This window comes from Bos grunniens, chromosome 11 (assembly GCF_055505025.1).
Source record: "Bos grunniens cultivar Pamir isolate PY7600 chromosome 11, Bosgru_T2T1.0, whole genome shotgun sequence".
Taxonomy (NCBI): Eukaryota; Metazoa; Chordata; class Mammalia; order Artiodactyla; family Bovidae; genus Bos; species Bos grunniens.
In genome coordinates this window covers 14,589,931-14,616,448 of record NC_141175.1, presented here as the reverse complement: position 1 = coordinate 14,616,448, position 26,518 = coordinate 14,589,931, and the positions used below count along the sequence as shown (strand labels likewise).

The following is a 26,518-nucleotide window of genomic DNA, read 5'->3' as shown; positions in this document are numbered from 1 at the left end:
TGGGATGGGGCTAGGGGAAGGGCATGTGGTTCTCAGCAGCAGATTCTAGTTTGAGATACCCCCAGCTCTGCCCTGAAGCCCCAGGTGGTCTCAGCACTGCACATCACCTCTGGTCCTCAGTTTCCTATCTTACCAAATGGACACAATTCTGGGGCTACTGGGTTTTAAAAGCTCAAGTGTCTCAAAGATCGCGGGTGAAAAACCCACCTTTACCCGTCACAGAATAATTAATAAAATGTCTTGGCTGGAGGCAGAGCCGAGGAAGTAAGTGGGAGGCGGCCGAGGTGACAGCTGGCTGGAGAGGTGGAGCCAGGGAATGGGTAGGGAGGGGGCGGGCCCGAGGGGCCGGAGCTCCCGGGCAGTTAGAGACGCACTCCAGGGGCCTGAGTCTGTCTCCAGCACGCAACGGCCACCCTGCACCATGAGCCGTAAGTCCGGCCCCAGTGCCCCCCGTTTTCCCCTGTGGCCTCCCGGTGGGGCTTTGAATGCCAGGCTCAGCCCTTCAACTCTCTCCCTTCGCAGGGCAGGGTATCTCGCTCCGATTCCCGCTGCTTCTCCTGCTGCTGTCGCCATCCCCCGTCTTGCCAGCGGACCCCGGGGCGCCCGCGCCAGGTAGGTGGCCTCTCTCCTGTCCCCGAAGAGCCCAGGTCCTGCTTCCCTGGCCCGGCACCCCATTCCCTCCTCTCCCCTCCCGCCCGCCCAGCTTCCCCTTTCGGCTCGCGATGCCTGGGAGGGGGGAGGGGGCTGTCTGTCGGTGGGATGGGGGCTCTCTGCAGACCCCCGGGATGTGGCCTGGGCTAGGTCCCCAGGGGATTCTTTTTGCGGGGGAAAGGGCAGACTGGGATCTTGGGCGTCTTTGGGAAAAGGGACCGAGTCTTTCCAGGCCCCTCACCTGTTCTGGGACCCCAGCGGTCCCAGCCGAGTCGGTCCCCAGCAATCCTCGCTGTTTCCCCTGCGGGCCCCTTTCGGAGGAAGTCGCAGGCGCCAGGGGAAAGCAAGCTGGCGCGTTTTCTGTTAGCCTCTAACTTTCCAGGACCCGTCCGAATTCCCAGCCCCGGTGGAGACAATCTCCCTGGGTGAGGACCCCGGGTACACCCGCCATTCCGGAGAGAATGGAGGAGGAAACGCACTTACAGGGCTGAGCTGCTTCCTCTGGAGACTGAATCTTCACCGGGGAGGTCCCCATTGCCCGGATGAGTCAAAGGAGGCTCAAGTTGGGGCCATAGCGCCCTCAAGCTCACCCAGGACACGGTGGACTCAGGGCTGGAAGTTTCCAGTCGTTTTGCAGGGTCTTTCTGCAGAGTTCTCCCTGCCCTCATCTCTCCCTGCCAATGGACCCCCGTTTCTTCACTCCAAAGATGACCAGGAAAGTCCTATCCTGGAGAATTCCCCTGCGTGGCGCCATGCCTGTGCCAGGTTCCAGGTGGAAGAATGCAGCTCCTCCTTCCCATAGCCTCCCTCCCCACGCAGTTTCTGTGTGTGTGTGTGTGTGTGTGTGCGCACGTGCACGTGTGCGTGTGCATGCTTGCACATGCAAGGTCTGGACAGAGCTTCACCAAACTATGTGAAACCTCCCCAGGGTCTTCATTTCTCATCTGCAAAATAGGGACAGGAGAGGATGGGGAGTGATCTGAGCCTTCTGTTGTGATGCTCAGAGGAGAAAGAATTCGGTGCTCAGAGGAGAGGGGAAGGACATCTCTGTGAACTGGGAGTCAGACCAGGCTTCCTGGAGCAGGGGGTTTGAGTGCGTGGCATTTCGGGAAGCCAAGGAAAGGGTGCTCTAGGCAAGAGTTTAGGCATGTGTAGAGGTCTAGTTTGTCAGAAGACGAGGAAGAAGACTCCCATGGCCAGCACTTTACAGTTTACAAAACCTAGCTGTTGGCTTCTCTGTTCACAGCAGTCCTGCCAGGGAGATGTTAGTCCCATTCTACAGAAGGGAACTCTGAGGCCCAGAGGGGTGAACCATTTGAGTCTCTGCTGACATTGGTCTGAGACCCCAGTAGCAGAGGCAGGGCTGACCATGCCATCCCAGTGGCCCGTTGTGTTAGCCCCTAGATCAGCCCAGCAGTTCCTCTGAGGCCCCATTCAGCCCCATCCGGGCCCCCGGGGTCCCGAGGCTCACCCTTCCTGTCCCCCTGTGTCTGTTCACCAGCGCATAGTGAGCCATGGGTGTACCCTTTTGCTTTTAGCCTTTTCTGCTTATCTTTATATTGTAAGTGTTTAAACAGAATTGTGTTTTTCACGCCACAAACATTCCCAGGGTATTGCTTTATGCCAGTCCTTGGCTGGAGCCTGGAGGCTGAGCTGGGAGGAGCTCGCAGGCCGATGGAGGAGACAGAAATGCCCACAGACTGCCATCAAGGAGGTCATGGCCATGACTGAGGGAAGCTCAGGGGTGTGTGGGGCTTGGGGATGGGTGATGATTATCTCTCAGGTGTGAGGAATTGCAGAAGGCTTCTTGGAGGTGATGACATTTGACCTGGACCCTAGAGGAGGTGGTAGTGGGAGGTAAAATGGTGAGGTTTTACTCTCAAACTCTGGAAGGGCTCTTCCAGGCAGAAGCAAGGGTATGAGCAGAAGCCTAAAAGTCTGAGTGATGGGAGTGGACAGGCACAGGAAGCCGTAGGACAGAGGCAGGTGTTGGCGGACATGGGCCTTTGGATACAGAGTGAGGAGTGGGCTTGGGTCTCAGGATATCCCCCTGGGAGCAGGGGAGTGAGACGGGGTGGATGACTTGGAGGTGAGACTGGAGGCTGGGAGATCATGAAGGAGGCTGCTGCAAGGGTCGAGGAAAAGACGGAAGACAGATTGGGGGTGGGCTGAAGGCTTCGCTGCCTTCCCATCGCCAAGTCTCTGGGTGAACTGAGGTCCAAAGTGCCCGGACACTTAGGAGAGGCATCTGCTCTGAAAAGCCAAAGCCTGTGTCTAGTCCCCAGAGTGTCAGCAGAGGCCGATCCCCCAGGAGATGAGGGCTTACCTGGGGGCAGGTGGCGGGGAGGATGCTGCTTCTGCCTCTCTTGTGATGGAAGGTGGAGTCCGGCTCAGAGGACAGGGCTGTCCTGGGGTATCCTCAATGCTCGAGTTCATCCCTTCCAGCTCCTGGACTTGGCTGAGTGCTCCCTCCTGGGCTAGGGATGGGGCATGACCTAACTGGAGCTCTGTGCCAGGCGGAGGGGCCTGAGGCCAGCTAACCCTGGCATGTGGGGCAGGCTTCCTGCGGCCTGCCACCTCCTATCTGCAGCACCAGCTGGGGCTGTGGGTTGGGAGGGGGCTTCCTTTCCAGCTGGGCTCTTCCGGCCGCCGGGGACTGGTGCGGTGGTCCCTGGCCACTGGCCGCTGCCCTTGCTGTGTGTAGGGGCTGGGGCCCACGTCTGGGCTGCTCCGGGCTCTTTTTTTCTCTTTGGCTGCCAACCTCCTGGAACTTCTCTAAATATTATTCTTATGGAATTTCAGTGCAGCCTCTTTAAAGGGCCCTCTTGCTGTCTGGTGCCTCTGCATCCTGAGAACTTGGTGTTCCCTCATTCTGCCTGGAATCCTGACTTCTGGGCTGGGGGACGCTTCCTTGCCGAATCCTCAGAAAGTTCTGGAGCCAGGCAGCCCCAGACTGTCCTCATTGGTGGGAATGTGTGTGCTATGGGCTTGCTGATCAACCCCACCTCTGGGGTGGCTTAAAGACTCAGAGCAAGCTGCTCAGTTCTCTGCTTATGGGGGGTGGGGATCATGTTGATGCAAGGAATCGAGATGTTTGGACATAAGTTGGCTTTATCCAGAGTTGAGAAGAAGAGAGGAAGAGAGGGAGGTTTCCTTAGAGCCTGTCTGTCCCCTCTCCTTCCTGGAAAACACTGAAAAATGAGGCCCACAGGACATGCTGTGAAGAGCAGGCACTCTCCCATGTATCTTCATCTAGCACCTGCTTGGTGCCCGGCCCTGTGCTGGGTGTGGGGACTCCAGACACTTTACACTCAGTGTCTGCATTTCCCCAGGTCTCTCTCTTGATGGTTTATTGTACAGCATGTCCTTCACTGGACACATGAAAGCATGTGGGATTTAAGTTAGACTGAAGGAAGGCCTTCCTTTGTGATTAGTTCCCAGCGCTCTAGCGTGGCAGGGGATGGTGATTCCTCTGGAGTCCTGGTTTCATTCATTCAGGATTTTCAGGTCCACCTTGAAGGAAAGGTAACATACCTGCCTCACCTGGGGTCATCCCCAGTCTGTGAAGCAAGGGGACTCGCCCTCCCAGCATCCCTTCCCCAAATCCTGGCCTGGGCACCTCCAGGAGGAGGAACGGAGGGGAAGGGAAGCAAGTTCAAGTGTTGCCTCTTTCGACTTTGAAGCAGTGGGGCTTGGATGAGCCCCTCGTCTGTGGTGGTGGCAGGGGGCCGGGGGGGAGTCTCACCCATCCCCAGGAGCAGATAAGTGAGGTGGATACACAAGGTTGGAGAGTCAGCAAGAGCCCTGACTTCCAGCCTGTCATGATAGTCCAGCTGTGGTCAGCCTGGGAGAGGGCAGAAAGTGACACCCATTTTCCTCTCTGCCCACCCTGACACCCTGGGGCCCCCAGCGACAGCTGCAGTCCTTGTTGAGGGGAGACTTTTCCTGCCCTGAGGCCACTGGTGCTTATGGAAAGATCTTGGAGGAGGAGGAGGAGGAGGGAGGGAAAGTTGGGCAGCCGGTCCAGGGGGAGGGGCCTCTGCTGGCAGGAGAGGGATGCCCTGGGCAGGAACTTCTGAGTCTGGGGGGCACGGCTCTGCTGCTGCTGGGCCCCTGGCAGGAAGCTCTCAGGCAAGACTTCAGAACCAGCTGTGTGTGGGGGGTGGGAGTTGAGGGAAGTGGATGGGGAGATGAGAGAACCTCTTTGACCAAGCTTGAAGTGGCCCGTCTCCTCGCTTCATTTTAAATTCCACAAACATTTGTTAAGCTCTGGCCACCGTATCTGGATTTCCTGGATGGATGGACCTCTCCAGGACGTGGGGTTGAGTCCCAGCTGTGCGCACGGCCTCTGGGAGAGGGGAGAAAGCCCAGGAAAGCCCTTTCTCTTGGAGGCTTGTGGTGGAGCAGAGCAGGTCGGGTTGGGACCTGGGGCCAGGGAGAGTGGAGTGTGAACATTTGGGGAGGCTTTCTGGTACATGCGCAGTGGGCTGGGTCGGGTAGATTAGGAGGGGATTTACTTGGGAGGAACCACAGCCTGGGTCAGGGAGGAACAGAGCTTTTGGCTTTGGGGTTGCGAGATGGGCTGCCCCAGGACCAACTGGAAGGACTTCTTGAGTTGGATTTGGGATCCCTACTGGCAGAGGGACGGGGAAACAGCCCAGAAAGGGCTGGGCCTCAGCTCCTGTACCAGCTGACTGCTATGATGATCTGCGCACCAGAGTTGGGAGCTGGGCAGTGTGGAGTCACAGCAGAACAGCACACTGTTCTGAGCAGAAGGGAGAGAGAGGTTCAGGATCTCCAAACCTGCTGCAGGGCTGACCCAGAGCTCCTTGGTGTTTCTGGGCCTGTGGCTGTGGGAGGGGGAGGCGGGTCCTGCCAGGCCCCTGCCTTGGGTTCCCCCTGCACCTGCCTGTTAGCCTGTGTTAGTCTGATAAGGCCTGTTTGTCCAGACTTCTTCCGATTGGTTCCTTCCTTTTACATCCTGCAGGGGCCACAGAGATGCTATTGTGGGGCCATGGGGAGTTTCCAGGGCTTAAGCAAAACTATTTGCATGATTCTGTGATGTGAGGAGACCTAAACCAGAGGGTCAGGCCCTCTGATTCCAGCATCCTGAGGTGACTTCTTGGGCTTCTCAAGAGGGTCCGTTGCTGCCCTCTTGACCCTCTATAATCAGATGCACAAAGAATTGGAGTTCCCTGTCCCGTTGGCTCTGAGCCCAGAGAAGGAAGCACGTTTGCAGGAGGGACCTGGCATTTTCTGTGTAAGGCTGGGGAAGGAGCCGCTGCCAGGAACTGGGCGCCCTGGTCTGAAGGAGGCCTGACTGTTCCATGGTCTTGGCCAAGTCACCACCTCTCCCTAAGCCTCTGAGTCCCTCGCTGAGCCCTGAATGAGCACCGAGAGAGCTCCAAGAAGTCTCTGACCTGGCTATTAGACGATCACTGAAGCTGTGGTTGGGGAGACCCGGATTAGACACAAGTAGGGACTTTCTGGAGGTCCATTCTCTAGGGGGTTGGGGGAGGGGTGATGCCAGAGCTCCACTCGCCCTCTGGGGAGAGTTTTCCAGCCACATGTCTCCTGTTCCCGTGGTCCCTGACCTCCCTCAAGGTCCTAGAGCCCAGACCCCACCCCAGGGGCCAGGGCTGGGTCTATCAGGAACGGGATCTGCGACTCCCCTCAAACCCATTCCCTGTCCATGGAGTTCTGGGAAATGTCTTTCCTTGGACTTGACTGCTGAGTCCATGAGGGTGGGGGTGGAAGGGAAGGGATGGGCAAGTGGTCTGGTACTACTTCCTGGGTGACCCATCTGGGCTTCCCCTTGTCTGGCCTCAATTTCCCCATCTGTTGGGACACCTGCTCTTCCTTCTGAAAAGGAAAAACAGAGAGATGGTGGGCGACCTCATCTTCTAAGTATCCAGGTGCCCAGAGGCTAGGGGCTGGCCTGAGAACCCCAATCCTTGTCCCTTTTCTGAACCCCATAAATTCTGCCGTTGGCTCTGACTTGGCAGAAAGTGAATGCTCTAGAAGCCTGTGGCCGTGGCATCTTATCAGCTGTGTGCCTAGCCTTCAGTGCCCCAGCCCGAGGCCTGGATGCGTCTGCACCATTTTGGTGGCAGCTGGGAGGGAAGGGGAGACTTCCTTTGGTGGCCTGACGTGGACAAGACTGAAAACCCAGAGCGAGGTCTGAAAACGGAAGGGCCAGGGGCTTTCTGTTCATAGCTGTGGGGACACAGTGGGCCCTGAGGGGAACACAGATGTCGGGTAAGTTAGAACAGAGTTGTGACTGGACTCCATGCCTCTGGCCTCAACGACAGGGGTCCCTGATCTCTGTTTCTCCCCCACAGTGAACCCCTGCTGTTACTATCCATGCCAGCACCAGGGGATCTGTGTTCGCTTCGGCCTTGACCGCTACCAATGTGACTGCACCCGCACGGGCTATTCTGGCCCCAACTGCACCATCCGTGAGCAGAGCCTCCAGCCCCTACTCCTTCTCCCCTGGGCTCGTCCTTCAAAGACCCCCACTTCCTACCCTTGTCTCTGGCCACGGCCCTCTTTCCTTGCCTACTTTTGACCTCTGACACTGCCCCTGACCTGGCTCCAGCACAAGCCCTTACTCCTGACACATCTCACTCCCTGCCTATGGGGTCTGTAGTGAGTCTTCACTGCCCGGCTCTGGCCTTACTGGCCTCCAACCCTGGACCTGTCTCCTGACCCCCGTCTGGTTCTGGCTATGTCACATGTCAACACTCCCAAGGTCCTATGCTTTACCCCTGACTCCTAAATTCCACCCTTGTCCATACTGGACCCTGTCCCTAGTTCCCACCTTCCCCTCTGGCTGCTTCCAGTGTTGCTAGGAGGGCCTGTCTGAGTGGCTCCCCCTGCCCCCACAGCTGAGATATGGACCTGGCTCCGGACGACTTTGCGGCCCAGCCCGTCTTTCGTCCACTTTCTGCTGACGCATGGGCGCTGGCTGTGGGATTTTGTCAATGCCACCTTCATCCGGGACACGCTCATGCGTCTGGTACTCACAGGTGGGTGGCAGAGGTGGTGCAGGGTCCCTCTAATCTAGGGGAGCAAGAAATCCTGCCACTTCCTGAAATTCTTGGCATCTGACCAGGGCAATGGTTGGGGATGGGGGAGTCAGGGTTTGGGTGCCAAATAAAAAAAGAACCCAGGGAATTCCCTGGTGATCCAGGGTAGGACGCTGTGCTTTCACTGCTGAGGGTGCTGGTTCAATCCCTGGTCAGGGAACTAAGATTCCACAAGCTGCTGTGCAGGGTAGCCAAAAACAAACAAATAAGAAAACAACCCAAGAGAAGGTGGGGAAGAGGGGTGTAACTGGAGGCAAGAATCCCTTGTCACCATCATTTTCGCCCTCTGCAGTGCGTTCCAACCTTATCCCCAGCCCTCCCACCTACAACATAGCGCATGACTACATCAGCTGGGAGTCCTTCTCCAATGTGAGTTATTATACTCGCATTCTGCCCTCCGTGCCCCGAGACTGTCCCACGCCCATGGGCACCAAAGGTAATGGTGATGGGGTGAGGGGGCTGAGCCTAGGGTGGGTCACAGGAGATGCTCCGTTCCCTTTGGGAAAAAGCAATCAGAAGAGCAATGACTGACCCATTTCACAGATGGGTGCACCAAGGCAAGACATGCAAGAACCAGGGATGAGGACAGGGGTGGGGAAAGAGGACAGAAAGAGGTTGTGGGAGGGTCTTGTCTGAGGTCAGTGGCAGAGTCAAACTAATGCTCCTGTATTTCCAGGGTGCCTCTTCACCCAAACTTTGTCTACTAAGTGGGTGGGATCCTGCTGCGATGAGGGTGACTTAAAAGTTGGAATGGAGGAAAGAAAGAATAGTGAGCTTTTTACTGGGTGCCAACTCTGAGTTTGGTTCATTACTAATGTGAACAGTCTTATGTGCTTCATCAGTGCAGTTTACACATAAAATCAAAGTTTTTCTTTAGTTGTTCAAGAACCTACTTGGTCTCATCGGCAGGAGTCTTCCTACCAAGACCTTCTTCCTCATCCACTCCTGATTGTCCGCAAACCTGGGGGTTTACTCAATTTAGAGCCATCAGTTCAGCTTCAAGTACACAAAGGGCGAAAGAGACATTAATCCACCACTGCTGCTGCTTCAGTTCCCACCGCATGGTGTCGCTGTTGAGCACTGGTCCCGTGCAGCCCCGTATGCTGTGTGCTTTTGCAGGTTCAGAACCTTGCACATGTATCAGTGTCCTTATTTGGGTCTCAAGGGCACTACTCTGATAGTTTTTACTATCCATGTACTACTGTTCCCAAAGCATGATCATTCTGGCAGGAAATCTGGGTCTCTCAGAGCTTCTGGACTCTGCCAACACTTCGCTGGCACCAGTCCTGTGCTGTTATTCAGTTGCTCAGTCATGCCTGACTCTTTGTGACCTCATGGACTGCAGCATGCCAGGCCTCCCTGTTCTTCACTATCTCCCAGAGTTTGCTCAAACTCATGTCCATTGAGTCGATGATGCTCAGTGGTAATCTGAGTGATAGATCCAGGTTACAGTGTGCAGACTGTAACTTCCCTTTGGGTGAGTTCCCTTTGAGGTCCTTGATGACTTTTCCTGCTACAGGAAATCAGTCAGTCATTTCAATCTAAAGAGTTATTCTAATGACATTGGGCCTCATAGATGTCTTTGAAAGATTGCCTTTTCTGCAAGGCAGTCTTGGGTACCAAGTCATCTGACATTGACTTACTTAAGAAAGGCTTCTTAAAGCTTGTCCTCACGGTGACAGACACATGCTTCAAGGTGACTTGTCTTTACCCCAGACATAGAAAGTTCTGGCATCTTTTAAAACAGATTGGCGAACTCCAGCCCGAAGGCCAAATCCACCCCACCCTCAATTTAAATAAAGCCTTGTTGAAACACATTCATGTTCCTAAGGTATTATCTGCCTTCCTGCAGCACCAGCAAACCTGAGTAGATGTAACAGAGACCATACATCAACAAAGCCTCAAATATTGACTATCTGGACTTGTATGGAAAAGTTTGCTGACTTTTGATTTAAGAGATTTCATCTCACTGGTTTTCTGTCATGCTTACACGGGCACTCCTCAAATCCACTGCATAAGAGAGATAGCATTTGCCCTATTTTATAGATGAAGAAATTGAGGCTCAGAAAGATGGAATGACTTCTCCCTCTTCACACACTTAATAAACGGCACAACCCATTTCGAACACAGCAACCTTATTCCAGGGTTGGGGAGTCCAAGGTTTTTGTTGTTGTTGTTATCCCTTTTTCTTTTTGGAGGTGGGGAAGGGTTAGCTTGTACAGAGCAGCAAACATACACGAAAGTTGAGAGAAAAGGATAATGAAGTCCTATGCATCCATCTCCAGATTTCAAGATTTGTCCACAATTTGCCAATGTTACTTCATCTATCCCCTTCACCTATTTTCTTTTTAATTGGAGAATAGTTTCTTTACAATGTTGCATTGGTTTCTGCCATACAGTGTGATAAATCAGCCATAAGTATACATATGTCTCCTCCCTCTTGAACCTCCCTACCCCCCACCCATCCCACTCCTCTAGGATGTCACAGACTAGCGGGTTGAGCTCCCTGTGTTATATAGCAACTTCCCATTAGCTATCTATTTTACATACGGTAATGTATATATTTTAGTTTTAAAAGCATATTCCAAACATCCTTCCATTTCCCAGAGTCTTTTGGTAGAGAAGGTGCAAGGGGCGGTCTGGTGAGAAGGAGGTGGTCCTGTGGGGTCCACTCTGGGATTCCTGTGTTAATCAGTTTGGTCTGGCAAGCCCAGAAAGCTCTGGGGCACAAAGATCCAGACAGGAAGCAGCTACTGCTCTTTCTTACCTCCCCAATCAGGGAAGAAGCAGTTGCCAGATGCGGAGTTTCTGAGTCGTCGCTTCCTGCTCAGGAGGAAGTTCATCCCCGACCCTCAAGGCACCAACCTCATGTTTGCCTTCTTTGCCCAACACTTCACCCATCAGTTCTTCAAAACTTCTGGCAAGATGGGTCCTGGCTTCACCAAGGCGTTGGGCCACGGGGTGAGTACCTAGGAGGGGCTCTGGACTTCTCTGGGCCACATGTGGCACAGGTAGGCTGCTGCTAGTGGGGCAGAACCCAGGGATCTGAATAGACTCTGTCTCTGTCTTTAGGTAGACCTCGGCCACATTTATGGAGACAATCTGGAACGTCAGTATCAGCTGCGGCTCTTTAAGGATGGGAAACTCAAGTACCAGGTAGCACTGGGCCTGGGGCTGGGGCGTTGGGAAGGGCCTTCCAGTCTCCCCTGGCAGAGGGTGTTGGTGGGGGGCCTTGGTGGTGTTCTATGGCGGAAGCTGTAGGTGCATGGGAGGAGAAGCGACAGTAAACCCTGGGAGCAGGTGCCAGGCAAGAGAAGCAGACAGGGAGCAGACGTGGGCTCTTGTGTTCTCTTGGGAGGTGGATTTTGGGGCTCCACGGAAAATGGACAGTTCCAGTCTGCATTTATTCGTTTAATCATTCCACAATATTAATTGGGCACTATGGTGTGCCGGGCAGGTGAGCAGTGGCCGTGGTAGTTGTAAGCCCTGCCCTCAAGCCCACAGACACAAACCCTAAGGTGCTAGTTCCACGAGGATTTTTTGTCGGAACTCTCACTGTCCAGGAATGTGAGGGCCACATAGGTGATTATCTCATGCGCTCCTCAGATCTACTGCATAAACTAGGTACCATTTGCCCTCTTTTATAGACGTGAGTCACATCCAAGTTATTAAAATTTTTCTAGTGGTCACATTAAAAAATGTAAAAAGCAACAAGCAATATTGATTTTAATAATATATTTTTGAATTTAACCCAATATATCCAGGATATCCTCATTTCAACATGTAATCAACACAAAAATTGTCAATAAAATATCTCATTTTTTTGTGCTGAATCTTCACATTCTGACTCATATCTTACAGTACATCTCAATTTGGGTGCCAAGTTTTCATTGGTGATTCTGATCAGCATTTAGATTTCATAAAATTTTGCGGTTGAGAAAGTAGATTCACATGTTCAAGTTGTTCTAAGCATAAAGACTTTCCGATAGCTGGGATCTTGATTTAAAAACGTAAATCTAAAGTAAATGAAATTGAAAATCAAGCTCTTTATCCACATCAGCCACATTTCTAGTCCTCAGTAGCTGCACGTGGCTAGTGGCTCCCGTGCTGGACCATGCAAATCGAAACAAAAACCGAGACGGGAGGTTCACTGCTGAATCTTTCGAGCTAAGAACAGTATCTGGCATATAGGAGGTCCTCTATGTTTATTTACTGAGTGAATGAGGAAACTGCCATATGATTAATTACACCTGTGATAGCTGCCACAGGGAGAAGCCAGGAGAGTGTGCAGAGGCTGGGGAAGGCTTCCTTAGGAATTATGAATAAACCAAGAGTTGCATGAAGGATAAGGAGGAATCAAGGAGGCCAAGAAGGGCCCAGGGCTGTCCAGAGTCTCAGGTTTCAAGGCTGGAGAGGGGCAGTCGCTTGAGTGACTTTGAGGCAGTGAAACAAGGGATATGCTGTTGGACATCTAATGAGCGTGGGTCGTATTAAGGATTTCTGATTTCTGCCAAGAGCAGAGAGAAGACTTGGAAGGTTCTTTAAGCCAGGATGTGATTCTAGATTTGGATGTTTTAAAGCAAGGGTCCCCTATCTTTTTGGTACCAGGGGCCAGTTTCAGGGAAGACTATTTTCCCATGGACCGGTGGGAGAAGGGATGGTTTCAGGATGATTTGAGCACCTTATATTTGCTCTACATTTTATTTCTATTATTATTACATCAGCTCCACCTCAGCTCATCAGGCATTAGATCGTGGAGGTTGGGGACCCCTCTTTTAAAGCACTGCTCTGGCTGCAGAGCTGAGAACGTCTAGAGGATAGAGTCACTTACAAGGGGAGTCAGGGTGGAAGATGAGGGTGGCTTGGAAGAGTGTGGTGGCCATGGGGAGAGAGAAAGGGACTCATGTTAGGAGAGCTTTAGGAGATAGAATCCACAAGCCTTGGTTAGGAAGGCCGGACAGCTGCCCTGCGTGTTACGGGCAGCTGTCAGTAGGAGTGGGCGGATGTCAGCGGTGCAGGTGCTGGTGCCCCGCCCCCTCCCCAGGTTACCAGGTGACTCCATCCCGCAGATGCTCAATGGAGAGGTGTACCCGCCATCGGTGGAAGAGGCTCCCGTGCTGATGCACTACCCCCGGGGCATCCCGCCCCAGAGCCAGATGGCCGTGGGCCAGGAGGTGTTTGGGCTGCTTCCTGGGCTCATGCTCTACGCCACGATATGGCTGCGTGAGCACAACCGCGTGTGTGACCTGCTGAAGGCTGAGCACCCGACCTGGGGTGACGAGCAGCTCTTCCAGACGGCCCGCCTCATCCTCATCGGTGAGGCCTCCCACCAGCCCTGCCCTGGAAAGTCACCCCCTCTGTCCTGAGAAGTGGGAAGTGGAGGTTTTGGGCACAGTGAGATTAGAATCCTGAGCAGGACCCTTCCCCTAGGTGAGCCTCACTTTCCAAATCTGTACAATGGGAATAATGATGCTTTTTTTTTTTTTGGCCACAGGGTGTGGCACGTGGGATCTTAGTTTCCAGACCAGGGATTGAACCCACATCCCCTGCATTGGAAGGCAGAATCTTAACCACTGAGCTGCTGGGGGTCCTGGGAATTATAATGATTTTAAGGATTAGTTGATATGATGAATGGGAAAGTACTAGGCACATAACAGGCCTTCAGAAAATGGGGTGCTGTGATAGCTGATTATTCAGTGGGTGGCTGGCAACAAATCTGATCAGCCACCCTAAGTCTCAGTTTCCCCATTGTACTGTGTCCAGGAGCACTAGAGGGCATCCTCAGCAAGCACAGGTCAAACCCCAGCTTGCCTAGGCTTCAGAATCCTTGGGTTTCCTGCCCTGCACGCATCTGCCTTCCTGAAGGTTGGCAGCTTCTTGGTGACTCAGGGACAAGATATTTTTGTGTCCCCTACGGGGGCGAGTCTGTAGCCTAAAATGTCAGATGGTTTCCTGCCTGGGAACTTGGCCCCCAACACTCCTGTCCAGACCATATTCACTCTGAGTCACCAGTGAGCCCTTGCCTCTGCCTCTGGGCATCTCTGGGCATGGCTGTTCCCAATTTTAGTACCCGAGTCAATGGAGCCTGGAAGAGCCACGCATCAGGCATAGGAATGACCTAAAGAACGAGAAGGGGCTGGCTCAGAAGTCCCAGGATTGCAGAGACTTTGACCAGAGAGGGCAAGTCTGTGTCTGCAGGCTGCCCAGCACACCAACTGGTGATGAAGCTGTGGCCAAAGGCAGGACACCGAAGGTAGGGCACCTCTAGTGCTTCATTCAACCCTCCCCAACAGCCTTATGACTCGGCTGTGATTATCCTTGTTATGAAAGTTAGGATGCAGAGAGGGTAGGTGAATTCTCCAAGGCCTTTCAGCGGAAAGAGACTTGAACCAGATCTGGTTGCCACCAGACTTCATGCAGTTTCTACCATGTCATGCAGGGAGTACTTTCCTGTGTGGGGAGGGGGTGCGAGCCTTAGTCTGATCTTTTGTGACATGTGAGTTTGGGGAGGGGATTCCTACTTCTACATGTGTGGACCCTCCCTATTATGCCAGGCTCTGTGCCAAGCAGTACAGATGTGCTCATTGTCTACTCCTCCTAGTGACCCTGTGAATATTATTATACTGATGTCATAATTTTTTTTAATTTCCTTTGTGAACATGTTTTACTTATTTTCTTATTTATTTATTTTTTGGCTGCATCATGCAGCATGTGGGAATCTTAGTTCTACCCCCGGTGCCCCACCACCCCACCAGCAATCAAACTTGCTCCCCCTGCAGGGGAAGCATGGAGTCTTAACCCACTGGCCTGCCAAGGAAGTCCCTATACTGATGTAATTATAATACTCATTTTACAGATAAGGAATTTAGAGTAAGTCACGCAGCTCCAGCCCAGGTGGCTGGAAGTGGTGATGTCAAGATTTAGACCCGAGTCTGCTGCTTGCAATTCCAATGGCTCCAGCTCAGTTTGCTAAAAGTCAATTTCTCTAGTGGCTCATTGGCCAAAATGTGTTTCTTTTAATAGCTAGTTCACCAGTTTTCATTTTGCTATGGAAGATTTGTTTTGTGTCTTCCCTGGCTCTTTGCTCTGAGCTGGTTCCTGAGAGGGCAGAGGAAAATTACTTGTAAGAATTCGATACATAAGCAGATATGGGGGTTATATTCGGGATGAGATTCACTTAGGTCTGTTGTGTCCCTTGTTTGTTGCTGTAGCTCTTAGAATGGTCTCTTGGGAGCTCCCATCACCCTCCGCCGCTCAGGCCCGCTGAGATTCCCTCACTAAGTTAATCTCCACCCACCTATCTTTTGTGGCCTCACTAAGCCTCTTTTAATGGGATGGTGGCCACCACGGGCCACAAAACCCATTCTCAGATACTTCCTCTCCATGTCATGCTCAGCCAGGCTGTGACCTGCCCATGGAACATGGGACTAGCAGGTGGCTCCTGTCTTGGGACAGGCTCCTGTCTTATCCAGCCTGAGAGGGAAGGTTCCATTTTCACAACCAGTGACAAAAAGACAAAGTGAAAGTGGCCCAACAAAGTCAAATAACCTTAACAACGAGAAAGAAGTCAAACCAAGCCCTTGGCATGAACCAGCCCGCTCCCCAAGCCCGATAGCTAACTCCCTGCGCTCTGCTGACCCCGTGCCCCATCCTTCACCCCAGGGGAGACCATCAAGATTGTGATAGAGGAGTATGTGCAGCAGCTGAGCGGCTACTTCCTGCAGCTCAAGTTCGACCCAGAGCTGCTGTTTGGGGCCCAATTCCAGTACCGCAACCGCATCGCCATGGAGTTCAACCAGCTCTACCACTGGCACCCGCTCATGCCCGACTCCTTCCGGGTGGGCCCCCAGGACTACAGCTACGAGCAGTTTCTGTTCAACACCTCCATGCTGGTGGACTACGGGGTCGAGGCCCTGGTGGACGCCTTTTCTCGCCAGCCTGCAGGCCGGGTGAGCCTCAGGGGAGCACTGGGGAGGGCAGCCGGGCTCTGGGATCCCAACACCAGTTTTCTGTAAAAGGGAGAGAGTGTCACCCCTCCAGGGTGGTGGTGGGGATCATTCCTTCATTCATTCTCTTCTTCTTTCATTCATTCAATGACACCAGGCATTGCTCCAGGCGCTGGAGACACAGTGGTGACCAAGGTCAATGTGGTTCTTGGGTCCTTGTGTTTTTTTGGCACTTGCCACCCCTAGTGGCTCAAACAGTAAAAAAAATCTGCCTGCAATGCAGAAGCTCTGAGTTCGATCCCTGGGTTGGGAAGATCTTCTGGCGAAGGGAATGGCCACCTACTCCAGTATCCTTGCCTGGAGAATCCCATGGACAGAAGAGCCTGTCAGGCTGTAGTTCATGGAATCACAATGGAGTGACTAACACTCACACTCACTTACCCTGGAAAGGGCTTCTCCGGTGGCTCAGTGGTAAAGAATCCACCTGCCTAAGCAGGAGACTTGGGTTTGATCCCCAGGTCAGGAATATCCCCTGGAGAAGAAAATGGCAACCCATTCTAGTATTCTTGCCTGGGAAATCCCATGGACAGAGGAGCCTGATGGGCTACAGTCCCTGGAGTCGCAGCAGAGTGTTAGCGTGTAAATAACAGGATACCCTAGAAAGGAACAGCAGTCGTGTGATGACTAGCATCGTTAGAGCCCTTACTATAGGTTAGGTGCTGTGCCAAGGTCTTTCCCGATGTTCTCAGAATTCTAAGAGCAGGTTAAGAATCACATTATAGAAGCCCACAGTGCTCTGGGAACTTGGAGACAGACTTCAGGCCCAGAGTTGGGGGTTGTAGATAAGGAAGTGATAGTTGAGCAGGGACCCAAAGGATGGGTAGGGATCTCCCAGGGCAAGAAGTAACATTTGTGACCTGGGGTCATTGTGTTAGGATGGAGCGGGTGGCATAGCAAAGGCCCAGGAGTCAGAGGGCATGGCAGTTTGAGGACCAAGAGGACATTCAGGGTATGGTGATGTATGCAAAAGTGCCTACACAGAGGAGGGCTTTATTGACTTGTAGGCCTCTGTTTTGGGCTGAAGTCCCCCTTGCCCCAAATTCACATGTTGAAGTCTTTACTTCCAAGACCTCAGCATGTGACTGTGTCCAGAGGCAGGGTCTTTAAAGAGCTGATTAAGGTAAATGGGGTCATTGAGGGGGTCCAGCTATGACTGGTGTCCTTATAAGCAGAGGAGATTAGGATATAGGTGTGCACAGAGGGAAAGCAAAGGGAGAAGATGGCCATCTCTAAGCCACAGAGAGGCCTGAGAATGAAACCAACCCTGCTGACACCTTGGTCTTGGACTTCTAGCCTCCAGAACTGTGAGGACACATATTTCTAGTTTTTTGTTTGTTTGTCTTTTAAGTAATTTATTTATTTATTCTTGGCTGCGCTGGGTTTTCGCTGGCATGTGGGCTTACTCTAGTTGAGGTGTGCAGGCTTCTCATTGCGGTGGCTTCTCTTGCTGGGGAGCACAGACTCTTGGTGCATGGGCTTCAGTAGTTGAAGCTTGAGGGCTCAGTAGTTTTAGCTTGTGGTCTCTAGGGAACAGGCTAAGTAGTTGTAGCACACGGGCTTATTTGCTCTAAGGCATGTGAGATCTTCCCAGACCAGGGATTGAACCTGTGTTCCCAGCATTGACCCCACCTCCGCCACCAGAAAAGTCCTATTTGTTTTTAAGTTTTTGTTCATTTATTGTCTGTTTTTTGGCTGTGCTGCCTGGCGTGTGGGATCCTAGTTCCCTGACCAGGGATAGAACTCATGTCCCGCACAGTGGAAGCATGGAGTCCCAACCACTGGACCACTAGGCAAGTCTCTGTTTCTATTTGTTTAAGCCATCCAGTCTGTGGCGCTTTGTTATGGCAGCCCGAGCAAGCTATTAGTCCTACCCCTGGGATGTTTAACCAGCTCCCTCCTCAATCTCCCCTTCCCCTTGTTTGGGAGCTCCCATCTCCTCCATCCTAGCTTCCTTCCTATCCTGCCACTCTCTTCTTTATCTAAGCCCTACCATGAAGGTGTGGCACCACGTGGGTTTGGGCTTCCTCCTGGTAATTTGACTGAAATTAGCATAGGCTGCCACCAATGGGGTTCAGGTCTCTGTTCTTTGTGGGGGCACAGAAAGGAGCAGAGACAGTCACTTGTGTGGGGGGCTGTATGGTGACTCTGGTGATGTGTGTAAAGAGCCCTGCTGTTTCCTGACACCAGCAGAAGGACCAGCATATCAAAGGTTCTCAGGATATCTCAGGATATCAAAGAGAGTGTGAGAAGTGATAAAACGGGGCTTCCCCCGAGAATTCCCACACATGGTCACACTACGGGATTACTGTGACCAACACTGTGATAGCTGCTTTGCATTCTTTATCTCGATTCCACCACAGCTATATCAGATAGATGCTTCCATTGTCCTCATTTTTGCATAGCATAAGTAATTTGCCTATGGTCCCGGTTTTTGTTGCCCAGGGCTACAAAAGGACCACAAACCAAGGGGCTTTAAGCTGCAGACATTTATTCTTTTCCTTTTTTGGAGGTTTAAAATATCACCTTTATTACTGATAAAGCTGATTCTAGAAAACTTAAATAACCTATGCTGACAAGCAGGCTTTTAAATACTAAACCCTCAAATTAGACAAATTTGGCTACCACGACATGGAGGCATCGAAACAAGGAAAATATCTCCCAACCTCCTCCTCGTCCCCCAGAATAAGGAATATGAGAGGAGGCATACTCCCTGGTATCAACTGAGTGCAAGAGCAGCAGCGAGGATTGCTTGTACAATGCACGCTTAGGTACTGCTCTAAAATTCACCCGTGATACTATGTCACTCCTCCTCTTCTGATAAGCAGTAAGTGGGAGAGGTTGGAAAAAGATGCTCAGACTGTTAGGTTACTGGAGTTTCCTCCATAAACAAAGTAAGGAAGTGAAATCACTTAGTTGCTCAATCGTGTCTGACCCTTTGTGATCCTAGGGACTGGGTTTCCCTGGTGGCTTAGCGGTAAAGAATCCACCTGTAATGCAGGAGACCCGGTTCGATCCCTGGGTCAGGAAGATCCCTGGGAGGAGGGCATGGCAATCCACTCTGGTATTCTTGCCTGGAGAATCCTTTGGACAGAAGTGCCTGGCAGGCTATAATCCATGGGGTCGCAAAGAGTCTGACATGACTGAGCATGCATGCATGCACGCATGGACTGTAGCCCGCCACGATCCTCTGTCCATGGAATTCTCCAGGCAAGAATACTGGAGTGGGTAGCCATTCCCTTTTCTAGGGGATCTTCTTGACCCAGGGATTGAACATGGCTCTCCTACATTGCAAGCAGATTCTTTACCATCTGAGCCAGAAACATCCAGAAAATGAAAGAAATATTCCCAGCTGACACCTGAGAATTAATAACTTTTATTCATTGATCCACCCAAACCTCCATTAAATATTTATTACACATTACTAATATCTAGGCCATTAAAAGAGATCCATCTTTAAACATTTCTCTAGAAAGCCCTTAGAGTTAACTCCCACAAATGGTAATCATAGATTTTTTTCTTTCTAGTTATGGAGGCTAGAAATCCAGCATCAGGGTATGGACAGGGTCATACTCTTGCTGAAGTCTCCAGGGTAGAATTGGTCCTTGCCTTTCTCTCGGCTTCTGGTGGTGATGGACCATGCTTGGGGTTCCTTGGCACGTAGAAGCATCACTACAACGTGGAGTCCTCCTTGTGTCTCTGTTTCCTCTTTTTATCAGGACACCAGTTGTTGAATTAGGGCCCACCCTAATGGAGTATGCCCTTGATCCCATCTATGTCCATATAAGGTCACATTCACAAGTGCAGAGGGGTTGGGACTTCAATATGTCTTTTGGGGACACACCTAAGTCAACACACAATAGCCTCCCAGTTCAGCTGAGACTGGCACCAGCTTCTGTTGGCTTTACCTCAGGGTGTATACTTTTAGCCAAGTATGCTTTTCCTCTTACCCAGTTGTCCTTGTTTTATCCAAACTGAACACATTCTTGAGCATTATTGTCAAATCATCCACAGCAATAGAACTTTCTTTTTTTTAAATTTTATTTTATTTTTAAACTTTACATAATTGTATTGGTTTTGCCAAACATGAAAATGAATCCGCCACAGGTATACACATGTTCCCCATCCTGAACCCTCCTCGCTCCTCCCTCCCCATACCATCCCTCTGGGTCGTCCCAGTGCACCAGCCCCAAGCATCCAGTATTGTGTATCGAACCTGGACTGGCAACTCATTCCACATATGATATTATATGTATTTCAATGCCATTCTCCCAAATCATCCCACCCTCTCCCTCTCCCACAGAGTCCAAAAGACTGTTCTATACATCAGTGTCTCTTTTGCTGTCTCGTACACAGGGTTATCGTTACCATCTTTCTAAATTCCATATATATGCGTTAGTATACTGTATTGGTGTTTTTCTTTCTGGCTTACTTCACTCTGTATAATAGGCTCCAGTTTCATCCACCTCATTAGAACTGATTCAAATGTATTCTTTTTAATGGCTGAGTAATACTCCATTGTGTATATGTACCACAGTTTTCTTATCCATTCATCTGCTGATGGACATCTACGTTGCTTCCATGTCCCAGCTGTTATAAACAGTGCTGCGATGAACATTGGGGTACACGTGTCTCTTTCAATTCTGGTTTCTTCAGTGTGTATGCCCAGCAGTGGGATTGCTGGATCATAAGGCAGTTCTATTTCCAGTTTTTTAAGGAATCTCCACACTGTTCTCCATAGTGGCTGTACTAGTTTGCATCCCCACCAACAGTGTAAGAGGGTTCCCTTTTCTCCACACCCTCTCCAGCATTTATTGCTTATAGACTTTTGGATCATAGCCATTCTGACTGGCGTGAAATGGTACCTCATCGTGGTTTTGATTTGCATTTCTCTGATAATGAGTGATGTTGAGCATCTTTTCATGTATTTGTTAGCCATCTGTATGTATTCTTTGGAGAAATGTCTAGTTCTTTGGCCCATTTTTTGATTGGGTCATTTATTTGTCTGGAATTGAGCTGTAGGAGTTGCTTGTATATTTTTGAGATTAGTTGTTTGTCAATTGCTTCATTTGCTATTATTTTCTCCCATTCTGAAGGCTGTCTTTTCACCTTGCTTATAGTTTCCTTTGTTGTGCAGAAGCTTTTAAGTTTAATTAGGCCCCATTTGTTTATTTTTGCTTTTATTTCCAATATTCTGGGAGGTAGGTCATAGAGGATCCTGCTGTGATATATGTCGGAGAGTGTTTTGCCTATGTTCTCCTTCAGTTCCGTTCAGTTCAGTTCAGTCGCTCAGTCGTGACCGACTCTTTGTGACCCCATGAATTGCAGCACGCCAGGCCTCCCTGTCCATCACCAACTCCCGGAGATCACTCAGACTCACGTCCATCAAGTCAGTGATGCCATCTAGCCATCTCATCCTCTGTAGTCCCCTTCTCCTCCTGCCCCTAGTCCGTCCCAGCATCAGAGTCTTTTCCAGTGAGTCAACTCTTCTCATGAGGTGGCCAAAGTACTGGAGTTTCAGCTTCAGCATCATTCCCTCCAAAGAAATCCCAGGGCTGATCTCCTTCAGAATGGACTGGTTGGATCTCCTTGCAGTCCAAGGGACTCTCAAGAGTCTTCTCCAACACCACAGTTCAAAAGCATCAATTCTTAGGTGCTCAGCTTTCTTCATAGTCCAACTCTCACATCCATACATGACCACTGGAAAAACCATAGCCTTGACTCAGTTATGAATCAGATTTTTCTGGAGTCCTTTTTTTTTCTTTTTCTTTTGGGCTGTGTTGCTTGGCTTCCCAGGTAGTACTAGTGGTAAAGAATCTGCCTGCCACAGCTGGAGCTGTGGGTTTGATCCCTGGATCAGGAAGATCTTGTGGAGGAGGGCATGGCAACTCACACCAGTATTCTTGCCTGGAGACTCCCATGGGCAGAAGAGCCTGGCGGGGTACAGTCCAAGGGGTCCCAGAGATTGAGACAGGACTGAAGTGACTTGTATGCATGCATGGCTGTGGAATCTTAGTTCCTTGACCAGGGATGGAAGCTGGACCCTGGGAAGTGAAAGTGCTAACCACTGGACCATCGGGAATTCCCTTTGATGCACCTTCTTTATCGCATCAGATTACCTGGGCTTTGAACCCCATTTCCATCCCTTCACAGGAGATTGCCCCTTGGTCTTGGAGTAAAGCTCTGTTTACTTAAACTAAATGTGCTTATATATTACACCTTTCATGGCGAGATTTTAGCTCCATCCCTGCTAACTTACAACAATTCCTCTCCCAGGAGGCTTGGCAAACAACAATTCCTCTCCCAGGAGGCTTGGCAAAAAGAAGGAGAAGCAGGTGGGGTCACCTGCATTCCTGTGTGCAACTTTTTCTGGTCTGGATGAAGTGACTTGATGCTCTGTGTTCCTGCCTCCTAGCTCAGTTTCTCTTTTCTAGTGGCAGCAGGTTATTAGGGGTTCACTTTTTAATACTAGACACTCAGTAAATTTTGTATAATCTCAATTCTGTGCTACAGAGAGTGAAAAACAATAGAAATAGGTTCTTCAGTATGTGTTCCTGCTGAGTTGCTTCAGTTGTGTCCGACTCTGCTGGACACTATGGACTATAGCCCACCAGCCCCCTCAGTCCATGGAATTCTCCAGGCAAGAGTACCAGAGTGGGTTGCCATGGCCTCCTTCAGGAGATCTTCCTGACCCAGGGATTGAACCGCATCTCTTATGTCTCCTGCATTGGCAGGCAGATTCTCTACCACTGGCACCATCTGGGAAGCCCCGGATTCCTCAGCAAAATCCATTAAAAGACTAAATATCTTTGTTCTGTGATAAGAACTGATTTGGGGGATGACAGACACGTCAGTTCTGCCAGGTAGAGTTTAAAAAATATCCCAGGAAAGTCATACAGTTTTGGCCCCTCAAACTAGTGTTTGTCCATCCATCAGTTTCCATCACTTAAAAGCTCAGAAACCTTTCTGCCTTTATTTCCAGATCTGAAATGCCAGTCCCCTCTGTTTGAGCTCTTGACTGTGGCCATGTTGGCCATCTCCTCTGCAGAGTCCTAGTTGTTGTATCTAATACCTCCAGAACCTTCCTTAACAGGATGTTGGAGGTCCTCACCTAAATTCAAAGGGCTGGGGAACCATGTGTCCAGTGAGTGACTAGAGAAGTCCTCCTGGACCACTCTACAGTCTAAAGATGAGGAAGCTGCTGGGACTTCCCTGGCGGTCCAGTGGTTAAGACTCTAAGCTCCCAGTGCAGGGGTGCATGGGTTCCATCCCTAATCAGGGAATTAACGTCCTGCTTGCCACTCCATGTGGCCAAAAATACAAATATAAATAACTAAATAAGATGAGGAAGCTGAGAAGCATGGCCCTGCAGACCTAGGTAGGGTTCATAGCTTGGTGCTTGCTAGAGTGAGCCATACTTTCTACTCAGGAAGGATTCCTGACCTGAAGTTCTTCTCCAGGACAACATGTCTTGGCTCTCAGACCACCACTGTATTTATCTCTTGGCAGATCGGTGGGGGTAGGAACATAGACCACCACATCCTGCACGTGGCCGTGGATGTCATCAAGGAATCTCGGGAGCTGAGGCTGCAGCCTTTCAATGAGTACCGCAAGAGGTTTGGCATGAAGCCCTACACCTCTTTCCAGGAGCTCACAGGTGAGCAGCTGCTTCCTGACCACGATTCCTGCCCTCCAGGGGCTCATGCTGAAGTGAAGAAGACCTCAAGGAAACAGAATGGGGCGATCCATGGTCACATGTGGCCAGCCCTGTGACCGTGGGATTTGAGGGGTGTGGGAGCATGGTGCCAGGGGTGGCGAGTGTTGCAGATGACTCAGCCTGGGGAGAGAAGGTGGGTTCTCACCTGGGTTTGAAGGATAAAAAGGGGTTTTCCAGTGAAGAACAGAGGGAAGAGCTTTCTACGTGGAGGAACAGAAAGTACAAAAACACAGGGGTTAAAAAGAATGAGCCTTGAAAATATCCTGGCCTATTCAGGAAAATAGTCCTAGGTGTGGCTGGAGCAAGAGGCTTGTGAGGGCAGAGGGTAGAGTTGGTGCTAGGAGGCTGGCTCATACTGTGTGGAATTTTGGATTCTATGCTAAGATTTTGAGTTTTATTTTGTCTGAAGTGAAGTGAAGTTACTCAGTTGTGTCCGACTCTTTGCGACCCTATGGACTGTAGCTTACCAGGCTCCTCCCTCCATGGGATTCTCTAGGCAAGAGTACTGGAGTGGGTTGCCATTTTCCTTCTCCAGGGGATCTTCCCGACCCAGGGATTGAACCTGGGCCTCCCACATTCCAGGCAGACGCTTTAACCTCTGAGCCACCAGGGACTCCGTCTAGTGGTTCCTAAATCCCATTTATGGATCAGCTTCCTAAAACTCACTTAGAAAACTAATTAAAAATACCAAATCTGAGATTTCACTTCTAGAGATTCTGATTCAGTAGGCCTAGACTTAGCACACAGGTCGTGCCCAAGAGTATATGTGTGTGTGTGTATATATAGATATGTATATAGACACCATAGATTGTATACATGTATACATATGTGTGTATATATAAGACACAAATATGTATATAACACTTACATATATAACATATGTATTATATTTTATATATATATAAATATTTGTTGTTGCTCAAAATACCCAGTTGTTGGGAAGCCAAGTTCAGAAACTCTTGTCACAGATGATGAGGGGCCACTGAAAGGCTATGACCAGGGTGTGACCTGACCCCTGACGTGTACTGCTGCCCCATGGAGGGTGGACTTGAGGAAACGGGTAGTGATGCTCCACGTCTGTTTCCCATGACAGTCCAGAGAGACAGACAGAACACTGTCGCTAAATCTTTATGTGAATTTGGACAAGTGTGAACTTGAAGCTCCAGTGGCATGCAGGGTCTTGGGCCAGGATAAGGCCTTGAAACCTGCCCATGAAGGAAACAAGATGGGGAGCTTCTCTCTGTTGTAAGGATCAGGTAATCAGGGCACAGAGGTATGGAGTGAGTTGTTTCAAGGTGCACACTGTCTGGTTGCAGATCCAGGCCCTTGACTCCATCTGCAGTAGCAAATTTCTTCTCTCCAGGCAGCCCTGGAGCAGGGTCAGTCAGCCAGGCCGGATTTTAGGTCACCTGCTCATTTGCTCAAGTTGATCTTCTGAAGTCCCTTCTTCTCCCTGGAATAGGGTGGACCTAGAATGTTCCCTCCTGAACCTTAATGGATGGCATCATAATTCTGACTCTGGCTTCCCCCCTTTTGCAGGGGAGAAGGAGATGGCAGCTGAGTTGGAGGAGCTGTATGGAGACATCAATGCTTTGGAATTCTATCTGGGGCTACTTCTTGAGAAGTGCCATCCGAACTCCATCTTTGGGGAGAGTATGATAGAAATGGGGGCTCCTTTTTCCCTTAAGGGCCTCTTAGGGAACCCCATCTGTTCTCCAGAGTACTGGAAGGCAAGCACATTTGGTGGTGACGTGGGCTTCAACCTTGTCAAGACGGCCACGCTGAAGAAGCTGGTTTGCCTCAACACCAAGACTTGTCCCTACGTCTCCTTCCATGTGCCAGACCCCCATCGGGAGGACAGGCCTGGGGTGGAGCGGCCACCCACAGAGCTCTGAAGGGGCCAGGCAGCAGCATTCTGGATGGTAGAGCTTCCTGCTTGCTGTTCCAGAATGCCGAGGGGTGGATTGTCTTTGATGTTGGGTTTCTGATTTGGCGTCGACAGTATCAGTGTGGACATTTAGAAATCTAGGTCTCTTACCCATGGTCTGGAATACTGTGGTTCTTGTTTGTTGTTCTAGAATGCTGAATTCCTGGTGAACCATTGAGAATGTGAGGAGTGGTTATCCCTTCAGCATGCCAGAACACTGGGTTCCTGGGTGACCACCTAGGAGGCCAGATTTCTAGTTGATCTGGAATTTAGGCATTCTGAAATATGGGACTCCTGATGGAATCTTCTGGAAAGTGAAGGGGTTCTTATTTTGCATTCTAGAATTCTGGGTGGCCCTCCAGAATGTTGACTGGTTATTCTGACTGGTTATCCAGAATGTTGTGCTCCTAGTTGCTGATCCAGAACAGTGGCTGGCATTCTAGATCAGTCCTGTTCCGAATGTCTAGAGTGTTGAGAATTCGTTTTCCTGTTCAGTGAAACAGCCACGGAGCAGGAGGATCTCATGTCCTACAAGAACGCATTGGATCTGTGCCTGCATGGAGGGGGCAAGGAAGTGGGGTGTTCGTCTTCTCAGTGGGACCCCAAATGAGACCCTGGATATGGAGAGAACAGGTGGCTTTCTCCAGGCCATTGGTTGGAAGCCACCAGAGCTCTGTCCTCATCCAGGTCTCAACTCACGGCAGCTGTTTTTCATGAAGTTAATAAAATGCTTTTTCCAAATTGCCTGCTATCTGTGTCTCTTTTGATCCCATCCCCAGAAGCAGGGATAATACGGAAGAAACCTTTCTCCTGACCACAGGCTACATGTGCTGGAGGTTTGCAGGAGGAGATTATCTTCTGGGATCCCCGGGGCCTGTCACTGTCCAGATCTTTCATCACTGACGTTTCATCCTGCCCCTCCCACCCCTACTCTCCTGACATGGGTTGCTGCTGCTGCTGTTTCTAAGTCGCTTCAGTCGTGTCTGACTCTGTGCGACCCCATAGACACTAGGCTCCTGTGTCCCTGGGATTCTCCATGCAAGAATACTGGAGTGGGTTGCCATTTCCTTCTCCAATGCATGAAAGTGAAAAGTCAAAGTGAAGTTGCTCAGTCGTGCCTGACTCTTAGCAA

At 50.7% G+C, this 26,518-nt stretch overlaps 1 protein-coding gene across 4 annotated transcripts in view; it reads left to right on the top strand.

Moving 5' to 3' along the window:
- The window catches only part of PTGS1 (prostaglandin-endoperoxide synthase 1), a 36,642-nt gene extending 10,515 nt beyond the window's left edge, over positions 1 to 26,127 (top strand). The window contains exons 1-11 of one of the 4 annotated variants that reach the window (XM_086325390.1): positions 349 to 428; positions 523 to 612; positions 6,993 to 7,109; positions 7,539 to 7,679; positions 8,032 to 8,175; positions 10,519 to 10,700; positions 10,812 to 10,895; positions 12,809 to 13,055; positions 15,402 to 15,688; positions 23,252 to 23,399; positions 24,999 to 26,127. In XM_086325390.1, the coding sequence (XP_086181516.1) occupies positions 422 to 428; positions 523 to 612; positions 6,993 to 7,109; positions 7,539 to 7,679; positions 8,032 to 8,175; positions 10,519 to 10,700; positions 10,812 to 10,895; positions 12,809 to 13,055; positions 15,402 to 15,688; positions 23,252 to 23,399; positions 24,999 to 25,354 (1,803 nt within the window). In that variant the 5' untranslated portion in view covers positions 349 to 421 and the 3' untranslated portion in view covers positions 25,355 to 26,127. Of the gene's footprint in view, positions 1 to 287; positions 613 to 6,992; positions 7,110 to 7,538; positions 7,680 to 8,031; positions 8,176 to 10,518; positions 10,701 to 10,811; positions 10,896 to 12,808; positions 13,056 to 15,401; positions 15,689 to 23,251; positions 23,400 to 24,998 lie in introns of those variants that run through there. The other 3 variants (XM_086325393.1, XM_086325392.1, XM_086325391.1) reach the window with 3 other exon arrangements.
- The last annotated feature ends 391 nt before the right edge of the window (positions 26,128 to 26,518 follow it).